Genomic DNA, 14,862 nt, shown 5'->3' with positions numbered 1-14,862 from the left:
CACCGGTGTTAGGAGAGACCGGCTCTCTCTGATGTAACTCAAACCTATCACCGGTGTTAGGAGAGACCGGCTCTCTCTGATGTAACTCAAACCTATCACCGGTGTTAGGAGAGACCGGCTCTCTCTGATGTAACTCAAACCTATCACCGGTGTTAGGAGAGACCGGCTCTCTCTGATGTAACTCAAACCTATCACCGGTGTTAGGAGAGACCGGCTCTCTCTGATGTAACTCAAACCTATCACCGGTGTTAGGAGAGACCGGCTCTCTCTGATGTAACTCAAACCTATCACCGGTGTTAGGAGAGACCGGCTCTCTCTGATGTAACTCAAACCTATCACCGGTGTTAGGAGAGACCGGCTCTCTCTGATGTAACTCAAACCTATCACCGGTGTTAGGAGAGACCGGCTCTCTCTGATGTAACTCAAACCTATCACCGGTGTTGGGAGAGACCGTCTCTCTCTGATGTAACTCAAACCTATCACCGGTGTTAGGAGAGACCGTCTCTCTCTGATGTAACTCAAACCTATCACCGGTGTTAGGAGAGACCGGCTCTCTCTGATGTAACTCAAACCTATCACCGGTGTTAGGAGAGACCGGCTCTCTCTGATGTAACTCAAACCTATCACCGGTGTTAGGAGAGACCGGCTCTCTCTGATGTAACTCAAACCTATCACCGGTGTTAGGAGAGACCGGCTCTCTCTGATGTAACTCAAACCTATCACCGGTGTTAGGAGAGACCGGCTCTCTCTGATGTAACTCAAACCTATCACCGGTGTTAGGAGAGACCGGCTCTCTCTGATGTAACTCAAACCTATCACCGGTGTTGGGAGAGACCGGCTCTCTCTGATGTAACTCAAACCTATCACCGGTGTTGGGAGAGACCGGCTCTCTCTGATGTAACTCAAACCTATCACCGGTGTTGGGAGAGACCGGCTCTCTCTGATGTAACTCAAACCTATCACCGGTGTTAGGAGAGACCGGCTCTCTCTGATGTAACTCAAACCTATCACCGGTGTTAGGAGAGACCGGCTCTCTCTGATGTAACTCAAACCTATCACCGGTGTTAGGAGAGACCGGCTCTCTCTGATGTAACTCAAACCTATCACCGGTGTTGGGAGAGACCGGCTCTCTCTGATGTAACTCAAACCTATCACCGGTGTTGGGAGAGACCGGCTCTCTCTGATGTAACTCAAACCTATCACCGGTGTTAGGAGAGACCGGCTCTCTCTGATGTAACTCAAACCTATCACCGGTGTTAGGAGAGACCGGCTCTCTCTGATGTAACTCAAACCTATCACCGGTGTTAGGAGAGACCGGCTCTCTCTGATGTAACTCAAACCTATCACCGGTGTTAGGAGAGACCGGCTCTCTCTGATGTAACTCAAACCTATCACCGGTGTTAGGAGAGACCGGCTCTCTCTGATGTAACTCAAACCTATCACCGGTGTTAGGAGAGACCGGCTCTCTCTGATGTAACTCAAACCTATCACCGGTGTTAGGAGAGACCGGCTCTCTCTGATGTAACTCAAACCTATCACCGGTGTTAGGAGAGACCGGCTCTCTCTGATGTAACTCAAACCTATCACCGGTGTGTTAGGAGAGACCGGCTCTCTCTGATGTAACTCAAACCTATCACCGGTGTTAGGAGAGACCGGCTCTCTCTGATGTAACTCAAACCTATCACCGGTGTTAGGAGAGACCGGCTCTCTCTGATGTAACTCAAACCTATCACCGGTGTTAGGAGAGACCGGCTCTCTCTGATGTAACTCAAACCTATCACCGGTGTTAGGAGAGACCGGCTCTCTCTGATGTAACTCAAACCTATCACCGGTGTTAGGAGAGACCGGCTCTCTCTGATGTAACTCAAACCTATCACCGGTGTTAGGAGAGACCGGCTCTCTCTGATGTAACTCAAACCTATCACCGGTGTTAGGAGAGACCGGCTCTCTCTGATGTAACTCAAACCTATCACCGGTGTTAGGAGAGACCGGCTCTCTCTGATGTAACTCAAACCTATCACCGGTGTTAGGAGAGACCGGCTCTCTCTGATGTAACTCAAACCTATCACCGGTGTTAGGAGAGACCGGCTCTCTCTGATGTAACTCAAACCTATCACCGGTGTTAGGAGAGACCGGCTCTCTCTGATGTAACTCAAACCTATCACCGGTGTTAGGAGAGACCGGCTCTCTCTGATGTAACTCAAACCTATCACCGGTGTTAGGAGAGACCGGCTCTCTCTGATGTAACTCAAACCTATCACCGGTGTTGGGAGAGACCGTCTCTCTCTGATGTAACTCAAACCTATCACCGGTGTTAGGAGAGACCGTCTCTCTCTGATGTAACTCAAACCTATCACCGGTGTTAGGAGAGACCGGCTCTCTCTGATGTAACTCAAACCTATCACCGGTGTTAGGAGAGACCGGCTCTCTCTGATGTAACTCAAACCTATCACCGGTGTTAGGAGAGACCGGCTCTCTCTGATGTAACTCAAACCTATCACCGGTGTTAGGAGAGACCGGCTCTCTCTGATGTAACTCAAACCTATCACCGGTGTTAGGAGAGACCGGCTCTCTCTGATGTAACTCAAACCTATCACCGGTGTTAGGAGAGACCGTCTCTCTCTGATGTAACTCAAACCTATCACCGGTGTTAGGAGAGACCGGCTCTCTCTGATGTAACTCAAACCTATCACCGGTGTTAGGAGAGACCGGCTCTCTCTGATGTAACTCAAACCTATCACCGGTGTTAGGAGAGACCGGCTCTCTCTGATGTAACTCAAACCTATCACCGGTGTTAGGAGAGACCGGCTCTCTCTGATGTAACTCAAACCTATCACCGGTGTTAGGAGAGACCGGCTCTCTCTGATGTAACTCAAACCTATCACCGGTGTTAGGAGAGACCGGCTCTCTCTGATGTAACTCAAACCTATCACCGGTGTTAGGAGAGACCGGCTCTCTCTGATGTAACTCAAACCTATCACCGGTGTTAGGAGAGACCGGCTCTCTCTGATGTAACTCAAACCTATCACCGGTGTTAGGAGAGACCGGCTCTCTCTGATGTAACTCAAACCTATCACCGGTGTTAGGAGAGACCGGCTCTCTCTGATGTAACTCAAACCTATCACCGGTGTTAGGAGAGACCGGCTCTCTCTGATGTAACTCAAACCTATCACCGGTGTTAGGAGAGACCGGCTCTCTCTGATGTAACTCCTGAGCAATTGTTGCCCTCTTTAACTCCTGACCTTCAGGGCGACGTGCTCTATCAGGACCCGGGCTGACTATAAATGCGCCATACAAAAAAATGAGTCTGAAAATTAAATTATGAAACGGTAAACAGCGATTGTCACCCTTTGGGATAGCAGTTATCCCCGAGCGTGTGAATGAATGTGTGCGAGTAGCTGGGCATGCGGATTAAAATCCTGCGCGCCCTGCGGTTCGGTTCAGGCGTGTCCCGAGCTCCCCGGACGGGTCCTGTCAGCTGAGCGTGTTGCGGGCCCATGTGGTTCGGATAGTTCCAGAAGCAGAGCGACTCGTCGGGTTATTCAGTCCGGTTTACAAACCGCTAAGAGACATTGATTACCGGGGCGCTGACTCTCACACACACAGAGACTGCCTATTATTAAAAACTAACAAGAAAACGGGAATAGGATTTGCATGCCGTTCTGCAGTCACGACAAAGAATAACAACGCAGCAGAGTCAAACGAGCGACATTCTGTAACCTGCCATTTCCATTATCGCTTTACTCAGCCAGTCCCAGAGCCAGACACACAACTAACCCGCAGACATGATGCTCAGTGCGGCCAGAACTGCCTCCCAAACTCTCCTGCAGACCCGGGCAGCCTGCACAAGGAGCGTCGCCTCTCTCGCCATGAACAAGGTAAGGCTTTTCCTAATTATAGTGTTGAAAACGGCTCCATGGCAGTCGGGAGCCGAGGACAGCACTTGAAGAAGCTCAGCTGTAGTTGTCATTTTTAATGTATAGCAAGTATTAGCGATGGCAGCATCGTTAGTAAAATAATAATTTAATTTAATTGAAACGCAAACGTCTGTTATTATTAATCATAACGTGTGTAATGTAAGAGAACGGGGCGGCCATTGCTGTCGAGTGAGTGAAGCATGATGTAGTCTTATTAAAATCGTACTTGTTACCACTACAAGCTAAATCAACGATCAGTAAAAAAAAATAAAAGATAAACTCGAAACACGCAGGATGTCGATGCGGCCTCGCAGAAAGCCGGTTTAATACAACGTGAAGTTTTTAGTTGTGACGTTGCGCTCTGTACGCATTCGGGGTTGCTTGCCAGTATGTCTGTAGGCCTTAAAAGTTTCTGACTTGACAATAAAAACACTTGAGACGTGTTTAACGAACGTGTACATCGTTCGTCTGAGTTATTATTTTGTAAACCGTGTGTACTAGCAAGCGCCCATACCAATGTTATATATTGTAATTGGATTGCGTAACCTCCGCCGCGCTGCCAGCGTAGTCATTAAAAAAATGAGCAACACTGCGGATCACTGTTTTTAATAAACCAGCTTGCTTCACTTTGTTTCAGCTGTCACTGTGTTTGTGTTTGTGTGTGTGTGTGTGTGGTTATTTATTTTCAATGAAAGACGGTGTGTATTTTGAGGGGTTGATCAGATGCGGCTCTCTGTGCAGAGACTGTGTGTGACCTTCACGGCGTGTCCCTGAATGTTCCCCTGAAAGAACCGTCTTCCTTTATCGTGATGTGTGGGGTGGGCTTTGATGCCAAGGTTAAGCCCAGAGCCTTGGCTGACACACTACATGCACACAGTGTAACCTGTGGGGTGGGGTGGAGGGGCAGTTTAGAACTGTACTACATTTTGTCCGTTAGGGATGATTTCAATCTTAAAATCCGCAGTTTAATTCTCTCAGCTGGCCCGTCTCTCTACACCTATGAAAAAAAAACTAGAACGCCCGCCCAGTTCACAGCGACATGCCTTGCCTGCTGTAAGGAATTCGAGAGCCTGTGTTACTCGTGCAGGCTCGATAATGTGCATGTCTGTGTTTTATTTTGATGATAAAAGGTAAAGCCTTGAATTTCAATGACGTGTGTTGCCGTGGTAGTTAATTTGTTTTAGTGTTTTAATGTGTTTTTTATATTTTAGGGATGTTGGAACGGACTGAGTCGAGATGTTCTCAGAACAGTATCCAGACGTGACTATGCGTAAGTGTATATTGACTTTAGGGTATTTTATTAATGTACTTACAGTTTATGTATCGATAGGCTTATGTTTAGTTTAACACTTAAATAACATTGTGTATTGTTTTTACCATCTACATGTTTCCATCGTTCAGCATTCTTCTTTACACTCTTAGCTTTTATCAAATTAGATGTTGACAGGCCACTTGGTTTACATTCTCCAGTGTGGGTGTGTAGAGATCCCAGCCTCCCTGTGCTGCTCCACCAGCATTTCATTTAGCTGCTTCTCATTCAGAGTCTAAGGCTGCAGGTGTGTCTTCCTGTGTTGCAGGTCAGAAGCAATCAAAGGGTCAGTTATAGGCATCGATCTGGGAACCACCAACTCCTGTGTGGCGGTGATGGAAGGCAAACAGGCAAAGGTAAGTGCTGAGGAACAACTGCAGGGGTGGCAACAAGACTCCCATTGCATAGCAGTGTGAACCATTCCTGGATTTACTGTGTGTTTAATAAGACACACCTGAGCATGTTGCCTAGACACACTGGGGCTAATCAAGCTGGTAGTGAAAACTGGAATGGGTGACACTGCTGTGCAATAAGAGTCTTATTTCCATTCCTGAATTAGAAAAAAAGAATAGCAGGTTCATTCACTCAAGATGCATCCTGTGCAGTCCTTGCGCAATGCTAATAAAAACAGTCCATGTAGACAACTACAACTACAAAAGTTATTTTTTAGTGTCAGCCCATCCTCGATTTGCTCTAACCCTGGACTTGCTATCTCTGTCCCGTCTCTGTGCTCTCTGATCGGACCCCCTCTATCTCTGTGCTCTCTGATCGGACCCCCTCTATCTCTGTGCTCTCTGATCGGACCCCCTCTATCTCTGTGCTCTCTGATCGGACCCCCTCTATCTCTGTCCCGTCTCTGTGCTCTCTGATCGGACCCCCTCTATCTCTGTGCTCTCTGATCGGACCCCCTCTATCTCTGTGCTCTCTGATCGGACCCCCTCTATCTCTGTGCTCTCTGATCGGACCCCCTCTATCTCTGGGCTCTCTGATCGGACCCCCTCTATCTCTGTCCCGTCTCTGTGCTCTCTGATCGGACCCCCTCTATCTTTGTGCTCTCTGATCGGACCCCCTCTATCTCTGTGCTCTCTGATCGGACCCCCTCTATCTCTGTGCTCTCTGATCGGACCCCCTCTATCTCTGTGCTCTCTGATCGGACCCCCTCTACTTCTGTGCTCTCTGATTGGACCCCCTCTACCTCTGTGCTCTCTGATCGGACCCCCTCTACCTCTGTGCTCTCTGATCGGACCCCCTCTATCTCTGTGCTCTCTGATCGGACCCCCTCTATCTCTGTCCCGTCTCTGTGCTCTCTGATCCGACCCCCTCCTCATTTCCCCGCAGGTCCTGGAGAACGCCGAGGGTGCCCGCACCACGCCCTCAGTTGTGGCATTCACTGCTGACGGCGAGAGGCTGGTGGGGATGCCAGCTAAGCGCCAGGCTGTCACCAACCCCAACAACACCCTGTACGCCACCAAGCGCCTCATCGGACGTCGCTTTGACGACGCAGAAGTGCAGAAAGACCTGTAAGTGCAGAGCTGCTGCGCCTCTGTGAAGAATAACATTGTGTCTTTACAGTTCAGCGATGGGAAATAGACTCCTGTTGCATAGCAGTGTCACCCATTCCCGGTTGTGCTATGAGCTTGATTACCCCCAGTGTGTAGGTAACACGCTTGGGTGTATCTATTTGAACTCCTTGTAAAACCAGGAATGGATCAAACTGCTCAGCAGTGGGAGGCTTATTTCCATCCCTGTAGGTTAACGGTAAGACCGGTGCTGTATAACCTTGCCCTCTCCTCCACAGTAAGAACGTCCCCTATAAGATAGTCCGTGCTTCTAATGGAGACGCCTGGGTGGAGGCTCATGGGAAGCTCTACTCCCCCAGCCAGGTTGGCGCCTTCGTCCTCATGAAGATGAAAGAGACAGCAGGTGGGTGCATCGCAGTTCCTCGCATGTCTGGCAGGTGTTTTGCTCTGATTCTTCCTTGTTGAGCTGAAGGCGTGATGTTGTTGTTTCCCCTCTTCAGAAAGCTACCTGGGTCACAGTGTGAAGAATGCTGTGGTGACAGTCCCTGCTTACTTCAACGACTCCCAGCGACAGGTGAGGAGCACACTGCTTACAACCGATAGGCTGGCTTAGACCAGCGTCTGTCTGTCTGTCTGACTTCCTGATGGTTTGGTTATTTAATAGAAATATGCTTCAAAGTCTTAAACCATACACACAGTCATGTGCTGTAGCAAATTATGAAAACTGAAACAGATTGCATCCTTAGCTGGATAGTAGCAGCAATGTGGTTTGTGTGTTTTCAGCAGTGGTATTCATATATTTAACGTTTGCAGTAGAATTGGATGAGGTCAGTAATCTGTAGCACTAAACTTCTCTCTGTGTCTCTCTCTCTCTCTCCGTGTCTCTCTCTCTCTCTCTCTCTCTCTCTCTCTCTCTCTCTCTCTCTCTCTCTGTGTCTCTCTCTGTCTCTCTCTCCAGGCCACCAAGGATGCTGGCCAGATCTCCGGGCTCAATGTGCTGCGTGTCATCAATGAGCCCACCGCTGCTGCTCTGGCCTACGGGCTGGATAAGTCCCAGGACAAAATGTAAGTGTGGGGAACAGGACCCTGTTGTGCTGCTGGGTACACAGTGAATACTACGACAGGACTGCAAACAAACCATGCCGGCCGAACGCTGGGAACGTTAACCACACTCTTTATCTATTTAATATCATGCCTTTCTGTTCCAGAATCCATCAACTTGATAGACGTTGTGGGTGTCCTAGAATAGGGGGAAGCAAGGGCTGTGGGGCAGTAATGCTGTTCTAGTTTCTCGTGTGTGTGTGTTTAGTACCCGGCTGACCCTGGCTCGCCCTTCTCTTGTCTCTGTGCAGCATCGCTGTGTATGATCTGGGAGGCGGGACCTTCGATATCTCTGTCCTGGAGATCCAGAAGGGTGTGTTCGAGGTCAAGTCCACCAACGGAGACACCTTCCTGGGAGGGGAGGACTTCGACCAGGCCCTGCTGAGACACATCGTCAAGGAGTTCAAGAGAGAGGTCCGGGAGGCAGACACGCTGTTTGGTGTTTTCTGTGCTTTCCACGTGTGAGTGAGTTCGTATGGTAAAAGGATTTACCGTTTGCTCACTTTTTTCTTTCTTTCTCTTTTGCAGTCCGGTGTCGACCTCACCAAGGACAACATGGCCTTGCAGAGAGTCCGGGAGGCTGCTGAGAAAGCCAAGTGTGAGCTGTCCTCCTCCCTGCAGGTACGGGACCACAAAGGCATGTGTGGAGCAGCTGTGGTTGGACCACGAGTGCCTGCTGCTGCAACAGCCTTCCCAGCCCCTGCCATCCAGACAATGGCTTATCATCCAGGAGGACTCCATTAGTTCTTGTGGACCACACCCCAGCGGTAGTCAGCTGTCCAGGCGTCTCCCCGTGCCTGTGCCGGTGTTACACTGCTGGGAGAGGAAGGCGCGGCCCGGTAGCCTGGCTGTGGGAGACACTGTTTTAGTGGCTGCTGAAGCCAGGCTGTGGCCACGCTCTGCACCCTCTGAGAGTGGACTGAACCAGCTCCCCTGGAGCAGCCCTAGTCGGGGTGCACACAGATACACACAGAGCTGTAGATAGTGACTTGTGTGGGTGTCAACTTAAATATTCTAGTATAGTATTGCACAGTCCTGAGTATTGCATCTAAAAAGTGTGTGTTTGATTTAAAAGGTATAATTTGATTCCTTATTAAAGTTAGATGCATCAAACACCTACTCCGTATCTGCTTTTAATAAACGTTCCTCCGGCTCAGCACTGCGTAATCAGCAGCGAGCCTGGCTAGAGCAGTGCTTCTGTGTCTCTCCTGAGTCCTCCATGCTGAGCTCTCTCTCTCTCTCCTGAATCCTCCATGCTGAGCTCGCTCTCTCCTGAATCCTCCATGCTGAGCTCTCTCTGTCCTGAATCCTCCATGCTGAGCTCGCTCTCTCCTGAATCCTCCATGCTGAGCTCGCTCTCTCCTGAATCCTCCATGCTGAGCTCGCTCTCTCCTGAATCCTCCATGCTGAGCTCGCTCTCTCCTGAATCCTCCATGCTGAGCTCGCTCTCTCCTGCATCCTCCATGCTGAGCTCGCTCTCTCCTGCATCCTCCATGCTGAGCTCGCTCTCTCCTGAATCCTCCATGCTGAGCTCGCTCTCTCCTGAATCCTCCATGCTGAGCTCGCTCTCTCCTGAATCCTCCATGCTGAGCTCGCTCTCTCCTGAATCCTCCATGCTGAGCTCTCTCTCTCCTGCATCCTCCATGCTGAGCTCGCTCTCTCCTGAATCCTCCATGCTGAGCTCGCTCTCTCCTGAATCCTCCATGCTGAGCTGTCTCTTCTCTCTCCCGTGCAGACTGACATCAACCTGCCCTACCTGACGATGGACGCCTCGGGTCCCAAGCACTTGAACATGAAGCTGACCCGCTCGCAGTTCGAGGGCATCGTGGGCGATCTGATCCGCAGGACCGTGGCTCCCTGCCAGAAAGCCATGCAGGACGCCGAAGTCAGCAAGAGCGAGATCGGGGAGGTGCTGCTGGTCGGGGGCATGTCCCGCATGCCAAAGGTAATGTCCTGCTGCCAGCTGCCAGCGCCATTCAGTGCCTAAGCTACCTGCACTGCGCTTACTGGACAGGTGTGTGTGTGTGGGGGTGTATAGAGATAGAATTTAAAAACAGCAAGCAGCTTTATATCCAAGGAGAATCAGTATCCAATAGGATTATTCCTCGATCGCTAGAAATACTTAATGAAGAAAAAAGTAATTGATAAATTGAAAACTCACCATCTTAATTATTAAAGTAGTTAATTCTTTTTATATATCAGTCAAATGTTTCACAGTAACAGTTGAAACTCGCACTGTTTGCAGTTGACACCACTTTCTCCCTGCTCCACTCCAGGCGGTTGCTTGCTCTTGATGTGAATGTTTCTGTGCTCTGTGCTCCCCCAGGTGCAGCAGACAGTGCAGGACCTGTTCGGACGCGCCCCCAGCAAGTCTGTGAACCCCGACGAGGCCGTGGCCATCGGAGCCGCCATCCAGGGGGGCGTGCTGGCCGGGGACGTGACGGACGTGCTGCTGCTGGACGTCACCCCCCTGTCCCTGGGCATCGAGACCCTGGGGGGGGTCTTCACCAAGCTCATCAACCGCAACACCACCATCCCCACCAAGAAGGGCCAGGTGAATGAAGTGTCTGATTTATGTAGTGCTAATGAAGTCTGCTGGAAACTCAGCAATGTTTTCATGATATATCATTAACACATTGAGAGGGGCTGTAGAGCTGTGATTGCATTAACACACTGAGAGGGGCTGTAGCGCTGTGATTGCATTAACACACTGAGAGGGGCTGTAGAGCTGTGATTGCATTAACACACTGAGAGGGGCTGTAGAGCTGTGATTGCATTAACACACTGAGAGGGGCTGTAGAGCTGTGATTGCATTAACACACTGAGAGGGTCTGTGGGGCTGTCCTGTGATTGCATTAACACACTGAGAGAGGCTGTAGAGCTGTGATTGCATTAACACACTGAGATGGGCTGTAGTGCTGTCCTGTGATTGCATTAACACACTGAGAGGGGCTGTGGGGCTGTCCTGTGATTGCATTAACACACTGAGAGAGGCTGTAGAGCTGTGATTGCATTAACACACTGAGAGGGGCTGTAGTGCTGTCCTGTGATTGCATTAACACACTGAGAGAGGCTGTAGAGCTGCCCTGTGATTGCCCTGTAACAAGTCTCCCTGTTTGCAGGTGTTCTCCACAGCAGCTGATGGACAGACGCAGGTGGAGATCAAGGTGTGCCAGGGAGAGAGAGAGATGGCTGCTGACAACAAGGTCCTGGGGCAGTTCACTCTGGTAAGTCGCCCTGTGACTCCCGAGTCATGATAATGCCAGCTCTGCCCTTATCGGAAAATATAGAGAGGGTCTGCTGGAAAGCTGAAGACAAATCGCTGTGTAGTTGCTGTATTTGTATTCTGTTTGTCTTCTTGGGCCCCTATTTGCTCTGCTGCTGTGTCCAAAGTGACCTGTTCAATGCTTTTTAAATAGTTTAGTCAGCAGGGATTAAAGTCAGACTTCCCATTGCATAGCCATTCAATACATTCCTGGTTTTTATTATGAGCTTAATAAGGTAACAGGCGCAAGTGTATCTGTACAACAGGGGTATTGAAGCTCCTATTAAAACCTGGCATGGGTGAAGCTGCAGTGCAGGAGGTGTCTTACTGCCATTGCTGGTTGCCCACCCCCTTTTCTGTGATGGTATTAACAATTGTGTTGCCCTTCCCACAGGTTGGGATCCCCCCTGCACCCCGCGGAGTCCCCCAGATCGAGGTGACCTTTGACATTGACGCCAACGGGATCGTCCATGTGTCAGCCAAGGACAAGGGCACCGGCCGCGAGCAGCAGAGTAAGCAGGAGATTCTGCACTGCAGACTAGAATAGAGAGAGAGAGACCTGTAGTAACAAGGAACGATTGCAGTGCTGGAAAGAGAACCCCACTCAACACTGCAGATTTGAAGGAATTTAAATGGATTGAAAAGGAATGGGAATGTGTCTGGCTCCTCATGGCTCAGCCTGTTCTCTTTCTTTTTTTTTTTTCCTCCCAGTTATAATCCAGTCATCTGGCGGCCTCAGCAAGGATGACATTGAGAACATGGTGAAGAACGCAGAGAAGTACGCTGAGGAGGACAGGAGGAGGAAGGTATGAGAGCGTGGGGGGGGGCTCTAGACAGCCTGCTAAACTTGATCTGCAGCTGGGGTGCAGTGCGGGTAAGGTGGGAGCTGGGAGCAGGTCGATGGTCTGACGCTGTGTGTTTTTCTCCACAGGAGCGCGTCGAAGCTGTGAACATGGCCGAGGGGATTGTTCACGACACAGAATCTAAGATGGAGGAGTTCAAGGAACAGCTCCCTGCCGATGAGGTGTGTGTGTGCCTCGCCCACACAGCCTGCTGTGGGGTTAATACAGGGATGGAAACAAGACTCCTGTTGCACAGCAGTTTGATCCATTGCTGGTTTTACTATGTGTTTTATAAGACACACTTGAGCTTGTTACCTGTACAGTGTGGCTAATCAAGCTTTTAGTAAAACCTGGAGTGGGTGGACCTGCTGTGCAACAGGAGTCGTATTTCCTTCCCTGCTGTGCAGTGGAAGTCTCTGCCCTGCAGTGTGTTCAGTGCTGGCTGTGATTGGACTGGGGTCCCTCTAACCTGAGCTCCTATATGTTCCAGCTGCGTTTCCTGATGCGTATACATTTCATTGAGACCTGCCTTCAGGTGGTTGATGGGAACCTGTGCACTCCTCCTGTAATTATTGAAGGCCCTTGCTCTTGTGTAACTGTAGTAACGACTCCTCCTCTTCCTCTCAGTGCAACAAACTGAAAGAAGAGATCGTCAAAGTGAAAGAGCTGCTGGCCAGGAAGGACTCTGAGACGGGTGAAAACATCAAGCAAGCTGCGAGCACCCTGCAGCAGGCATCGCTCAAGCTCTTCGAGATGGCCTATAAGAAGGTAGGTACCCTGGGCCCCTTGACGTCTCTCCTCGAGCTGTGTCGTTACTCTTTCTGTGGAACAGCCTTGGGGTTCTGGAATGCCCTTCTGGATTGCTTTGTGTTGTTGTTGAGTCTGTCCAGGTTTAATACTGCTGCTCAGCTTCAGCTGCGCTTGGGATGAACAATTTACTGTCAATGTGCGCCAACAGCGAGTTATCGAATTCTGGATTATGGAGGGAGCACTGTGCAACTACTTCAACCTGTTTCAACAATGTGAATACTATCGTTTGTGTTTCCAGATGGCATCTGATAGGGAGGGCAGCAGCGGCGGCAGCAGCAGCTCTGGCAGTGAAGAGAAGAAGGAGGGGCAGCAGTAGAGCCCCTCACCACGCTGAATTGCCCTGGGGCATCCACACCTGGGGGCTGAAGAAGCTTGGGCGCGCATCGACCATCTGCTCTCCTGAGCGAATAACACGCACGAGTCATTCTCGTATACTGTGTTTTTGCAGTATTCTATACATAGCTGTTTTTTCTGTTCTCTCGTAATTGTGTAATTTAGTAGTTCAGAAGTATATCTTTTCAGCATTTTTAAAGATGTTTTCTTTTTTTTTCGTCCTGTTGTAAAAATGATGAAGGTGGTAATTATGGTACGTTGTCTAGAATGTCGCTTGGGTGAGTTGCACTCAGGATAGACCTCGCTTTGTCTGGTCCTGTCTTTTGCATACTTCTGTTTGAACTTAAATTATTTAAAACCACCAGAAAGGACTGTAACAGAGACACTGCGAGGAGCGTCACAAGGTGTGGCCGTTTCTGCCCCTGTCCAGCTCCGAGTCTGCAGCAGCAGCAGCAGCAGCAGCATCATAGTAACAAAGAAACAAGAAACTGAGCTCCAGATTCCTGCCACATTCACACGTGAGCTCTCGCAGCTGCTGCAATACTGCCCTGCAGTGCAGCTCTATTACCAACATGTGTCCCTCTCGACCTGTCTCAGTTACAACTCTCTTCTTTATTGTACAGTTTAAGAAACTGGATTTATTAAAATGAATATAATGTAAGACCAGCTGTCCACTATATTAATGCTGGTGGGGTCTTTATGGGAAAGGTGTGCTTGGTGACAGGCTTTTCATAAAGCAGCGACCGTCCTTCTGTACAGGGTGATTTATAAACGCCATGTCATGTGGGAAGCATGGGCAGCAGAACCCCGGCAGTGCCTTGTCACAGGGCTGTTCCTTTATCACAGTCTGGGATGCCTGCTGTGGTCTATGCACGGTCTGGCCTGTGATCAGTGAATGTTCCTGTACTTATGGTGTGTTTGTAAATTGCCATGTAGAAAAAAAGGGAGAGGGGGGAGAGGGAGGGGGTTCTGGGTGCTAATCTGAACACGGAATACTGTTCTATAGTTTCCTGTGATCCCTCTTTCTGCAAGGATTAGTGCAGCTTTATCCCACACATTTTATAAAGACAAAGCATGTGACCGCTCTTAACATGAAAGTGAAGCTCGTCTCTGTGACAACAATCTGTTTAGATTAGATATTCTGCAAGAACATCCATGTAGTGACATTTTATTTATATATATATATATATAGATGCACAGTTTTCAAAATGCAGAAATCACTAGTATGAAGAAAGGCAGTTTCTTTCTAGTGCTAAGATAATTCCTTTGTGAGTGTTTAAAGGTAAAGCTGAGCAGAAATAATAACTGATCTCTAAGTTTCAGTTCCTGCTGCACACTGCAGGGGCCCCTGAGCTGCTGAAGGTTCAGAGTGGGGTTGTGGCTGGGCTGAGCTAATGGCTCTGCTTATACATTAACATTGACGAGGGGGTGAGGTCTAAGTACCGTGTTGGGAGTTCAGGAGTCACGGAATCGCATCCTATTCTTCTGCAACATTACATAGTAACAAGATTGGTTTTTTAATAAAATCTGAGATTCAAACTCTTGAATGTTTGTGTGTTACTTTCTTTCACAATGAATCCAGTCACACCTGCAAGCACAAGCTGTGCTTTTCACAGGCAAATTCCAATATGGGGAAAATGGGCTTTCATTATTCAGAAACTGATCAATATTAATCTCAGACTACTTTAACAAGACTCGCATTAGGGGGTCGAAATAGATTCCACTGAGCTCTACCAGTGGCATTGCAGTCCAGAGAGGAACAGCT

The 14,862-nt window shown here is 49.3% G+C and overlaps 1 protein-coding gene and 1 non-coding gene across 2 annotated transcripts; both read left to right on the top strand.

Moving 5' to 3' along the window:
- Nucleotides 1-3,364: 3,364 nt before the first annotated feature.
- LOC117431299 (stress-70 protein, mitochondrial) lies at nucleotides 3,365-14,644 on the top strand. The gene is made up of 17 exons (XM_034926635.2): nucleotides 3,365-3,878; nucleotides 5,129-5,187; nucleotides 5,495-5,582; nucleotides 6,565-6,746; nucleotides 7,025-7,149; nucleotides 7,247-7,320; nucleotides 7,705-7,811; nucleotides 8,099-8,261; nucleotides 8,376-8,468; nucleotides 9,583-9,792; nucleotides 10,174-10,401; nucleotides 10,970-11,074; nucleotides 11,507-11,624; nucleotides 11,824-11,918; nucleotides 12,044-12,136; nucleotides 12,582-12,722; nucleotides 13,003-14,644. Exons 1-17 carry the CDS (start codon nucleotides 3,786-3,788, stop codon nucleotides 13,078-13,080), a joined length of 2,052 nt encoding a protein of 683 aa, XP_034782526.2. The 5' UTR covers nucleotides 3,365-3,785; the 3' UTR covers nucleotides 13,081-14,644.
- LOC117431852 (small nucleolar RNA SNORA74) lies at nucleotides 8,608-8,811 on the top strand. Its single transcript, XR_004664131.2, has one exon. It is a non-coding gene; the product is annotated as a small nucleolar RNA SNORA74 (small nucleolar RNA).
- Nucleotides 14,645-14,862: the final 218 nt, after the last annotated feature.

Source organism: Acipenser ruthenus, chromosome 22 (assembly GCF_902713425.1).
Source record: "Acipenser ruthenus chromosome 22, fAciRut3.2 maternal haplotype, whole genome shotgun sequence".
Taxonomy (NCBI): Eukaryota; Metazoa; Chordata; class Actinopteri; order Acipenseriformes; family Acipenseridae; genus Acipenser; species Acipenser ruthenus.
Note: the sequence above shows the minus strand (reverse complement) of the source record. Positions and strands in the feature narration are given on the sequence as shown.